The sequence below is a fragment of the Anabas testudineus genome, chromosome 18, assembly GCF_900324465.2.
Source record: "Anabas testudineus chromosome 18, fAnaTes1.2, whole genome shotgun sequence".
NCBI lineage: Eukaryota > Metazoa > Chordata > Actinopteri > Anabantiformes > Anabantidae > Anabas > Anabas testudineus.
The window spans coordinates 16,350,293-16,362,609 of record NC_046627.1 but is presented as its reverse complement, the minus strand read 5'-3'; the positions used below and the strand labels follow the sequence as shown (position 1 = coordinate 16,362,609).

At 38.3% G+C, this 12,317-nt stretch overlaps 1 protein-coding gene across 1 annotated transcript in view; it reads right to left on the bottom strand.

Annotated features, from left to right (window-relative positions):
- The window catches only part of LOC113157683 (phospholipid-transporting ATPase ABCA1-like), a 135,803-nt gene that overhangs the window by 96,550 nt on the left and 26,936 nt on the right, over positions 1 to 12,317 (bottom strand). Inside the window, 3 exon segments of the mRNA XM_026353281.1 lie at positions 5,792 to 5,968; positions 6,414 to 6,619; positions 9,360 to 9,557. Coding sequence (XP_026209066.1) covers positions 5,792 to 5,968; positions 6,414 to 6,619; positions 9,360 to 9,557 — 581 coding nt within the window.

Here is a 12,317-nt window from a genome sequence, read left to right as displayed (position 1 = left end):
ATCAGTTATGTTGGTTATGGGTTTTAGGTTAATCAAGTGGCCATTTTACACAGAAAAATGAAAAATAACCCTAACCCTAACTAATCCAGAAATCAAGATTAAATGACACCAAGAATTGTTAGTTCTTAATCTTACAGTACGCTTTTAAGTGCATACATACAAAAGTTGCCCCTGGCATTCTTATCCTTCGCCCTTATAACATGATCATCACTAGATACAGGAGACAAGACAATATGAGTTGTATTAACGGAAATACGGTGCCATTGACGTAGCTTTTATTTTTACACTGAGCCAACCTTCATAAACTTTGTGCATCAGCTCAGTCAAGCCATTTAGTGCCGTAGCTCATGCCAGAGATGATGTATGATGTGATGCTGTTACAACACAATAAGGCGATATTAAACAGGCTTCATAATGCCACCAAAATGCCATGTCAATATCATCTCCACTGCCAATAAAACAAAGTGCTTCCTGTGCTTTATTAGACAGTGAAGGAGAGCTCAAACTGCTTTTGACAATGTATAGATTTCACTTATCATCACTTATGCTTGCATTACATTAATAATGGGAACATAAAGTAAGCAAAGAACTGCTCAGTAAAGATGTACAGATGGAACAAAGAGTCAATATGCATTGCATACACATATTCCAGTACATCAGTGAATTACTTCTGTAATTATGCACAAGTTATCTTTTCAAAGATCATTTTGTGTGCATGGTTCACTCAAAGCTCTATTTTTCTTTATTACTAGTTAGCCCTGCACAAGTGCTTTTTGTTTAAAGGTGATGTTGAATGAGTAATTGGTTTTCTTTTAAACAGGTGTAAGTTATTTTATTCTATTTTCTTTTAAAGGTATTTACTTGTCCTCTTTGTCACAGGTATCGTACCGTGAAGGCTTTTTAGTTAACATTTTATCAAGATAACAGGGGACAGGCCAAACAACACTTTTGCAAATGCATTTATTTTCACTTACAGTCTATGCTATATAATGTTTAGTATAAATAGTGTTGTCAATAAATTTACAGATGATGATATTTATGGATGAGGATGTCTTGCAAACCCAATAAAGAAAGAACTTAGAGGCCCTCGAGGAAGTTTAGTCATATGAGAAGTTGAGCGAGAGACAGAGTTGTTTTTGAGGACAGTATCCCAGACCTCTTGGGATGAATAGCTTTGAAAGCTGCGAGAAAGGATTGTTTGACACAGAGTTTCCTAAAGTTCAGACTTAGAGAAACTAAAACCACAACCCCCTACAAGAATATGCAAATAGAATCACTTCTTTGAACCTATAAATTTAAATTTGAAGAGACCACCAACTCAATACACTTCAACAAATAAAGCTAGGTCATCCATTAGTATCTTTTCTAGAGAGGTAGCAGCCTCAAGTAACAAGAGCATCAAGCTGAATACTAATTCTGGCATTATCTGCTCCTGATTCTACCCTAACATCTCTGTAACAGCTGACAGCCTGTGTGACTTAACTCCTTCTGTGACTTCTAGCACTGGAGGGGGAGAGATCAGTCATGCACACCGTGTCTGACACTGACAACCTTGCCACCAGATGCTCTTGAATTATACATTTGGTGATCGATCAAAGGTGCTTAAGTAATAGAACTCCAGGCGGGTCTGTGTTACAGGGCTCCAGTTACATTGGCAGCCTGACCTAAATTTAGGGAAGCTGGAAGACTGATTTCTCAGTAAATGGAGAGATAGTAGAGCAGAGCTTCCCCAGAGGTTGGTGTACTATGCTAAAAAAAAAAAAGCTTCCTGTCTCATTTTGAGCAAATATACCGTTGAGTTCCTTGGCTGGCTGGAAATGAGCAATTCATTGAAGGAACAGGCTTTATTATTCAATGGGGATTATCTCATTGCTGGTACAAATTATTGCTCAGGGAGGGATGTGCATGCAGTTATGGCATAAAGAGTGCTTAAGATGCCATACGTCATGTGCTTTTTTTTTTCTTCTTTTCAACAAAGGAGCAAGATCACATCTACAAAAAATAAGTATAATTCCACTAAGCAATGGTGATAGAAGTGCTGAGACACAGCTGTAGTTTAGAGAGTGTGGTACAGCTTTAGAAATAATATCTGCCATATACTGTATTAGAGGAGTAAAATGACCAAGACTGTTGCCCAATGAGAGAGATGCACTGCTTTCATTAGTCCCCAATGAATAACTGTATAAATACTGATAATTAAAGACTGAGTCAAAGATAAGTAAAGATAATGAATGGATGGATTTTAATAACTACTCAAATACCTCGTAATAAATTGAGACTTGACTTTGAAAACCAAAAGGCACCATTTCAGGCATGTGTCAATCTAGTTAGAAACTACCACGAAACGTTTACACTATTGATTATTAATTGTCTAAGAACTAATAATTGCGGCCCTGTAATTTTAGTTTTTTCTTGTTTCATTATGTCAGCACATCAGTGAAATAGCTTTAACTCAGTAATGAAGCAAATTTTAAAGCTACAAAATGCCAGGACTTCAGTGTAACAGAAGACCAAAAGATTAAATAAACAAAGTACTCTACACATCTTATTGCACATTCAGCTTCAGTATTAATCAACATGTTGATGGCTATACTGTCAGGCTTCGAAATTCAACCAGTTTAGCATGTTAATCATGTTCATTTGCAAAATTACATTGTCTGTGCATCCTGGTCTCTGAATTATTTATTTCTGCTTTAGTGAAATACAATATAGGCTGCTTATTGATAAGCCATTGCACCCCTCTGTTATCTTACATAAACAGGAAGAAAACATTTATGAAAAGCTGCAATTACAAAAAAGCACAAGCCATATTTCGGCCGTGGCTACAAAGGGGTGTTTTAAAGTGTGGGGAGTCATGCAGGGAATATTTTCTGATGTTATCATTACAGCATGTAACTACAAACATGAAACAAAAAACAACAGCTGATTATAAGCTTGTTATGAGCTTTAAATGTCCCATTCATGCTCAACCTCACTGTGTCACCAACTCTCTTTACTAAAAGCGCAAACATCAGGTTAATTAGCTACTGCGGAAGGACAAATGCATTTCCCCCCTCTAATCGCTGAATTAAATATTCCTCAAGTCCACTGCAGGCTTGTGTTATGTAATGGTGAATGCAGTCTCAGATCTCACATCAAGACCAAGTGAATGTCAAAGACCTATTGATGGGGAGCATCGCCTTAGGATTCAAACAAGAGATGCCTCTGATTCAGAACTGTGCAATGGCACAGAGACCACAGATAAAGGGCCAGTTTATGTGCTATCAGGCCCCGCAGGGGTCAAGTTTTATCCTACCCTGTCATCCGAGGCCTCTGCACAATGTGAACACAAAGACAGTGGAATCTAATACAGTTTGGTTCAAAATATCAACAGGGTCAGCTTTGTGAAGTGTCCCACATTGGTGGTAGTTCATCAGGTACATTTCAGCAAAAAAAACAGCAGCGTCGATAAAATTTGCAAACTAAATTATTTCAAAACAAGGTGTTCTTTTAAGAGTGTTGATAACTGTTGGGTCTGTGCTAAGTATACCTTATTTACAAATGTTTGCCACTAAAATAAAGTAAAGTAAAAGTAACATATGAAAGTGATGATTAGGTGTTCTCAAAGAAACTAATGCAGTAATGTATAATGTCCTTAGTTTTCAGTCTTTCAAAATATTTTCTCTTGTAGAAATTGTTACATGAAAGACTCAAATCTAAAATACACAGCAGTGTGCTCACAACTGCACTATACCTCATATGTCCACAAATAATTCTTTACTTGAACTGTATTTTGTTAAAGCCTTATGCATTTAACTCATTTGTATGTGTAGTACATTCTGTCCAGTTGTTTTATATACACTGACTATGCATTGTATATTTATTCATCTTTCATTTTCCAGGTGAGAATATAATTCTTGATTGCATCTCTGAAATGATCTAAATGCACATTGATGTCTTTTAAATGTGGCCTTTTTTTTCTGAACTAATAAACGGAGCAGACCACAAACATATTCATCTGAATGCACAATGTACCTTCCTTCCATTTGGTTGGCAACATGGTTGAAGAGGAAAATAATTACCACTGAGGTTCTTCCCCCATCATGCCTCTCTGCGTTTTAGCGCATCTTCCTTTGTGTGATTTCACTCTCAATTATTTATGAATGAAATAGCAGTTTTCAAGTGTTAATAATTTACAGAAATGCCCAAATGGCTAGGCAGGAGAAAGAGTAAATGGTGGAGGGACTGAGGGTATTGCGGTGTTTTATGGCTCCTATTTATCTTCTGTAATTATTAATCCTTTGTTTTAGAAAGATGAAACAGAAGCAACAGGGCCGGCATTAGCAAATAAGCTGTACCATGACTGCCTCATTTCAGATCATTATCACAACAATGAGCTGTAAATGATGTCTAAAGCATTTTCACAGCCTTCTTTAACTATTGTGCATAGCTAATCTCATGCAGGTGTTTTGCTTTTTACTTCAAAATACAAGTAAGAAAAAAAAGGATAAGTGGGGATGTCAGTCATCTTCTGTCTGCAGCGTGTCCTCTTGTAAATATAGTACAATAAAGGGAATACGTACAGTATGTGCTTTATTTAATGACAAATTCCAAAAGGAAGTGGAGTATTAAGTTCAGCTTTCCTTCAGTTGCTGCATGTAAAACTATACCACTGGCTTACAAGCCAAACCAAGTGTTTCCACTTATACAATTAAGGTTAACTGAAGCATCTACAGAAATCAGTGAAGCTGCACTTAACGAAGAAGCATTTCATTAAGAAACAATACAAACCCCAGATGATTAAAACCAAATCAACAAAACTGTTACTTTGAACACCACTTTTTGTTTCACTGTAAATTCAGTGTTACCCAGAGCACATACCCATAATATCTTAAAAGTAGATACCTAATTTCTGGAGCTATGTTTCCCATGGAGTGTGAATATGTTTTGTCTACTGGATAGGGGCGTATTGTGTTGTTGGGCTTAAGTCTCGCTGCTAATTATCTCTTCTCTTGATGGCATCGCTGGGCTTCTCCGTTATTAATGGAGATCATAATGTTGTGTGGGGAGGGGAGTAATTTCCCCGACTCTGAGGAAATCTTGGCTGTGCAGATTTAGAGTGATACCACCTCGTTTGTGTCCCTAGGTAAATGATCTAACACGATAGACGCCAGTGCTATCAATGGGTACACATGAAACACGGATGGCGTGCTGCTATCACTCTTTGCATGTGATGGATCTACAGCATGTGAGACATTTGATAGGGTGTGTTCACTTTGTTAAGAATGAAATGCCTTAGAAATACAAGAAAGGAAGGGACTCATAGTGGTTGCTTAAATAATTCAGCATTCATCAACTATTCAGGAATTTCCTGTGGTTTGACTAAAATCAATAGCTTTGGCCCACTCTTTGCCTCTTGCTGCCTCGTCATCCATTTCTTTTCCCTTGCTGACCCTCATTTTATGATTAAATACATCCTCAAGGATCTTACACTTTTATTATTGACTTATAACACTGGCATTATTAGGAGTCCCCTATCTTAGTTCCCTCATCTGTGATTAGTGATACCATAAGACTCCAGCAGAAGAGCAATACAGATATTAAACAAAGGGTAAGTTAGACAAATAGAAGGGAGCATTCTTGAAGTTTCCACAGGGAAATCTGGAGGCCCTAAGTGACTGATAAGACCATAACTCCACTATGTGGTGGCAGTGAGTGGCAGCTCCCTAGAGTGAGAAGAATTTTATTGCTGTAATACCTCCTTTCTCTTCCTCTAATCACAAGGCTGACAGATAAAAGCTTTTGTACTCACACATCATTCACGAAGCAAGGGTATGGCATTTGCTGGACAAAAACACCAAGGGGTTGACTCTTTGACGTTTGTGCTCGTATAATTCCATGGTCCATCATATCCTGCAGATAGGCGAAGCCTCCCCATATATAGCGCAGGTCGTTATAGGAATTGTCTCGAGCCCCAGGAGACCATGACCTTATTAAAAGCAGACACACCGTGATCGGTCTTTGCAAAGGGCAAGTAAACTACAACCAGGAATCAAAAATAGTGTCACAGTATCATGACTGTTTTTAAAGCTGATATTTTTGGACAGCAAACCTTGAAATACAGAAAAAAACTCAGTTCCTCTGAAAAGCAAAATATGACACGGAACACATAAGCTTTCTTACAATCACTTAGACTATTTGTCTAGGTATCACTTGGGTTTGAATTAGTTAAAAGTAAAAGTTGGTAAATTAAATAGTGAATCCTGTTAAACAGGGAGCATCAGAGATAACAAACATTTCCTGTTGGACAAAGCCAGGCCAGGTGTATGCCCTCTCGTCTCCAGTCCACAACAGCCTCTTTGGTTATTCCACTAAGCGAAGCTAAGCACCTTCTAGCTCAACTTTAGAGTACATGGTATAAATGCGTCACATACCTATCTTTCACTTTATTGGTACGCTCTACTTCATCGATGTCCATGCGGATTTTGTACTTCACATAAGGAGGGGGCTGGCTTCCGTCTGGCTGGAGGTTCTCGAAGACAACGCCGGCCCAGAACGTATTATTCGGAAGAAGCTCCAGTGCTTTTTTCACCAGATGGGATTCAGTGGGAGCAGACTCAAATTTATTCAGGTCTAAACACTGTCAACAAATACAAAGGTATCACAAAAATGACTTACTTTCCAATAATCGTCTTACAGTAAACCATTGTGTTTTTATCCCTGTGAAAAAAAAAAAAAAAAAAAAAAAAAATATATATATATATATATATATATATATATATATATATATATATATTATCCACAAAAAAGTGAACAAAGAAGAGGCAGACATGAACTCGCAGGCAGAATGGCAGATATTTAATGAAAAGTATCGGCTATTGACTAAACCACGAAGTGTGTGGTTCCAAATTATCTGGAGCTGCCAGGGGGTGGGCTATGTTTTGAGCTTCAGCAGAGACAAGCAAATAAGATACTGCTTTGCTAGCACTCCCTGTTCTGTGGCCCTGTCCCCCCTGTTTCATGAGACGATAATGAGCTAGCCATCCTGGGAGGCAGTCACACCTGACAGCTGTCCACACATTTCAGTGCTGCAATAATTTTATCATTTCTCCCACAGGATTCTGTATTCTCCATCAAGCTATGGTGGGAAACAAAATATCGCAACAACAGGATTTGTTCAGTAGATACTAGTGAGGACCGTGACAGTATTTGAATGGTTACATGAATCCAAAGTTTGGACAAGTGCTGATTCTATTATAGTCTATATGTAGTCATTATAGCTATGGTTAAGTTGTCCTCTATCAACAATCTGACTTTGTCTCAGGACTGAGAAACTCAGCACTGCTGGTCAATTCCATCTTGGTCTTATTCACAGAAACATGCAGAGTAGCACACAGAAGTCATGGTTGTGTCATGCTTATAGAGGCTGTGACATTATAAATGTACTGTACAAAGAGTTACTGGTCAATGTGCTTGACGAAGCCTTGAACAAGACTGTGTTTCACTTATGCACAAGAAATCAGACACTCTATAAATCATCTTTATCTGCTCATGTCAAACAGAAACCAGAGGTTGTAGCAGCTAATGCAGTACTGTCAGACAACACAAGTACCCTTAATGTCCTTAATGTTTAAGCGTTATTGTATACAGTGTTAACATCCTCCGTAAACTATAGAAAAATAACTAGAGAATCTAGTAGTCAAGATTTATTCATGTCATGTCATATGGATAATGCACCACCATTCAGTTTCTATTTTATAAATACCACCATTAATCTGATGACGTCTTAATTCTGTCGTGCGGCAGTTAATTGATCTGTTTTTGCACATTATATTGTTTTTACCATGCAAGCTAAAACTAAAAAAGCAAAATTGGTCTGCTCTATAGAGGGATTACAGTAAAAGCATTTAAGTCAGGATGAAATGTCTTCTGCATCAGATGGACAAGGTGTGTCTTTGAACTTCTCTTATTTGTTCTATCCTTTAAAACAGTTTATCTAGTGGGCCTACATTATGTCACTGTATTATTTGTCGTATGGCTACTGCATCTGTTTACATTGCTGAAAGTACTGTATGTACTCCGTCAGCCTAATTCCCTGTAGACGAGAGGACACCAGAGTAAAGGTTGGCTAATAACTGTTCTTGTCCTGGTATCCATTTGGAGCAATGCAATTTCCATTAGGGCAGAAAACCGATTGCATTATGTTGGAATTTCACTGGCTGTGTATGGATTATAAGGGTCCAACCTGCCATTTTACCTGCCAGTTGTTTAAGCTAGTGTGTGTGTGTGTGTGTGTGTGAGAGAGAGAGAGAGCGAGAGAGAGAAAGAGTGTGTCAGCAGGTGCAGACGGGTTTTGTACATCTGTTTGATCACACAACATAGAGAAAGAAGGGTTTTGCTGCAAACTGTGCCACAGATCAATATATCAATGTCAACTGTGTGTGTTCCTACTTAGAGACGCCACTCTGTTGGATGTCATTACAGCTGCATTATAGTCAGGTCCATAACAGTGTTTTTGTGATTATTACGGAGGCAAAATGTAGTGACAGATCTTCTTATGTATCTGACAGTTTTCTAAGTCAGGGATATTAAAGTTTAATGAATAAAAGACCAAAGAGTCTTCTGCTCCTTCTACAAAAACACGCAAAGGCTGACAGATGAAAAACCTGAATGTCAACTGGAAAAGTCTTGATATTGGTTTGAACAGAAACAGAGCACAGACACAGCAACAAAAGAGACAATAAGAAAAAAGCCATGCACTAAACATGGACACATTGTGCCGTAGATATGAAGCCCCCTGCTTACGCTCTATAGCAGCCCTGCTGTGTTGAGTTGTGTGACAGTTGTGAACAGAAGAGGATTTAAGTACAGTAATTATATCAGGGCAGCACAATCTATGTCAGATCACATCTCAAAGTAAAAGTATATGTGATCGAATTGCTAACACTGTAAAATAAATTTAAATATATGATAACAAATTGTGATTAATATTTGAGTAGGATGCTGCTCTGCGTGAATAAAGCTAGATCATCCAGGTCATCCAACAAAATAAAGCTGATACAACAGAAATGGATCATTAATTTCACCCCAAAAAACTGTAGTTTGAGCACTTTAGTGAAATCATACAGCACTTGGATCTAGCCAAGCACGGACAAATAAAAACATACAGGTAATATAAGAAAAAAGCTCAAACAGAATAGTGGTGGAAAGAAGAAGAAGAAAAAAAAAAGATTTGGTGAAAATTAAGTTTTAAACTGAAATGTCAGAGCAGACTTTACTAAAGAGGTTACACAACCCCGCAATACAAGATTGAGCTGGAAGTAAGACGAGGTGCTTCACATTTAATAAGAGCTCAGACAAAAAAAAAAAAATGTACATACACCGAGAAAGTTGGAGAGAAGCCTCAGGATTTGGCTGGTGGCGTTGTAAACATCCCGCCAGTTATATGCCGACATGTTGGGTGGACGATCGTCTAGAGGCCCGTTGTACAGGAAGTCGGCCAGCCGCTTTGCCGTCCACCCCGTGCTGTTGAGAGGCTGGCTGAGGGCAGCAGCAAACACTGGATTTGCCAGCAAAGCCTGGTTGAGAGGGCAAGAGGATGGGTTTAATTCTAGTTACAAAGGTTACCACTGAGATGCCTAGGATGAATGCAGCATGAATGCAATCGAATCTCAATGAGGACAAAAGTGTTTTAAAAAAAAAAAACACTTTTATTTTGGGGGGGGAGCATGGGAAGTCAGCAATGTTCTTTGGTGGTGCTGACTTTTTTCCTACAGAATTAATTACATGCATTAAGATGGATGGAGCTGTTACACTTGAGGCTTATGCACAGGATACAGTATATATGTGGTGCACTGCACATGCAGCATGAACATATTAGTCCTCAGACCCCGAGAGCAATAAACAATAAATGTTCATTTAAACTCTCCTCTCAGCTTTATTCATGTCAGGTCATGGATCAAGCTGCTAATAATGTAATGAGTTCATATACATACAATAAATGAATATGTATGTATTTTTGTGGGAAGAGAAAAATGCTTCTAAGCTCCTACAACAATAGCTCCTTCATAATAAGGAGATTTTACTCCCACAATTTTAAAAACAATGACCTTCAGTAGCCACAGCCACTCCTATCACTCCCACCCAGTATCTGCATAGTTTCCTGCTGCTGTCAAATGAACGCCCAAGAAATAATATGACACTGTTCCACTAATGACAGTGTTACTATGTCAACTAACATTTAACTTAAACAGTGATTATGTATACAGATAATTACTACATAGGGTCCTAAATCCACTGAGGTAAGTTATTTATCAAATATATAATTTTAGAACAGTATCCATCCCAATCTTCGCAGTACAGTACAGTCTATTTAGTCTGCATTTACATATTAAAGTGGACAATGTGGTGTCCAACTTTTTGTGAGGAAAGGGCGACGTGCGCTGTTGAGAACTGGGCCTCTACGGTGTGAAAAATTCAGGCCAGCATGCTCAGTGGCATTTCAGTGTCAACACTTCTGATGATATTCTGCTTAACCTCAGGACATAATGTCAAATTAAGTAATGTCTACTCTGCATGTGACCTTTTAAAAATGACTACATTCATCTTTAAATGGCCTGTAAAAAATGTGTTTTTAAAATCTATAAGTCATTTTTAAATAGTAGCAGCAGAGTCATGCTGGCAAATTGACTTTATCTGTTGGGATGGCTCAGTGTTTGAAATTCTCATCTGGCTAAAGCGGCATATGTAGGCTATCCAGCAACGTTCACTGGAATTATACTTTAATGTCCATGAGAGAAGACCATGGATCCCATTTGTAGTATGGAATTTAATATTTAACGTTACTAATATTATGTTGGTGTTATGGCCTGTCATTTGATGTAATCATATTTATTAAGAAACCCTTTATTTGGTAGTTTTTGTCATAATCAGAAGCAGTTATGGCATCTGTCAAACACGTGATAGCTGGCTTACTATTTAATGCTTGCTTTCTTAACACTGTATCAATGTATTTGATGCTAACGCAAAATAACATTGTACGGGTGAGGCTTCATATTAAAAGCATTTAACGTGCCATATTTAGCTAGTTAGTGACACTCTTGTGCCTCAGCACGGCAGCTAACTGTATTTTGCCCTGCTCTCGTGTGGAAAACAACCCACACCTCGAGCAGTAAGAATTAGATCAGGCTTGCTTACGGCATAATGGAAAGGCATATTATTGACTGACTTCTTTATTAAAACCCGAGTCTGTTTGTCTGCTCGTTAAAGAGTCTTCAGTGTCTTCTGCTGTTAAGTAGCTGCTCAAAAAGTCTGGGACATAATTTTACTGCACTTGCTGTTACCACGTAGTAACCTTTGCATCTGCATACATAAAAATTGTCTCCTCAGTGTAGGCAGTGACACTTCTTTCTCCTCAGGAGTGTTTTTGACTTGACTAGATGTTGCAAAAGGGTTCTTCCGGACTGTGAACACAATTCTGTAGACATCTACTAGTTGTCTTTGGTCTCCTAGGTTGCTGTTGTTGAGCTGCCTGCTTATATCTTCTTTTTAAAAAATATTAACGTGTTTTAATGGTCCCTCCCAATGTTTGTGCTGTCTCTCTGCTGGGTTTATTTTGTTGTTGTTGTTTTTTTGTTTTTTTGCTCAATGATGGCCTCCTTTACTTGCATGGACACTCTTTTTGGACCTCACGCTGACAGTTGCAGTGAACCAAATGGAAACGTAACACTCAGAACCACCTCCAGGCCTTGTATCTGCTGGATTAGTCATGGAGTAACAAGGAAACAGGCCACGGTTGGCAATGCAAATGCTTTTCAGCCGTATTTGACATTATTTATAAGTGTAATGAAAACGGCTGTAAATCCTGAATGGTTTATGTCACCCTTTTGTCAGACCACTTGAATTATAGCTGAAAGTCTTGACTTCGCTCACATCTTAGGTGTTTCACTTCAAATTCAAAGTGGTGGGTACACAATTAATGCCAAAAACACTATCATTATTTTATTATTGATGGACCTAATTGTAAATATATAGGTAATTATGTCAAATTTATTTTCAACTCATTTTAAATCTAAGCCATGTCAGAGAATATGCTACAGTACCACATATCCTTTTATGCTGCTCTACACCCTAAATCTTTCTCAAATGTAGTTATGGTGGTCATGGCAATTGGTCCATCAATGTAGAACATGTCTACGACCTTGAAGGACCTCTGAAGATGACAAACCTCTAAAGCCAGCAGCTTTGTAGCAAGAGGTGGAGAGAGAAGGGGAGAAAATGAAGACAAAGGGAGGACTGCCGGCCCATTTGTGTAAAGGTTAGGGCTAGGGTAATGAATA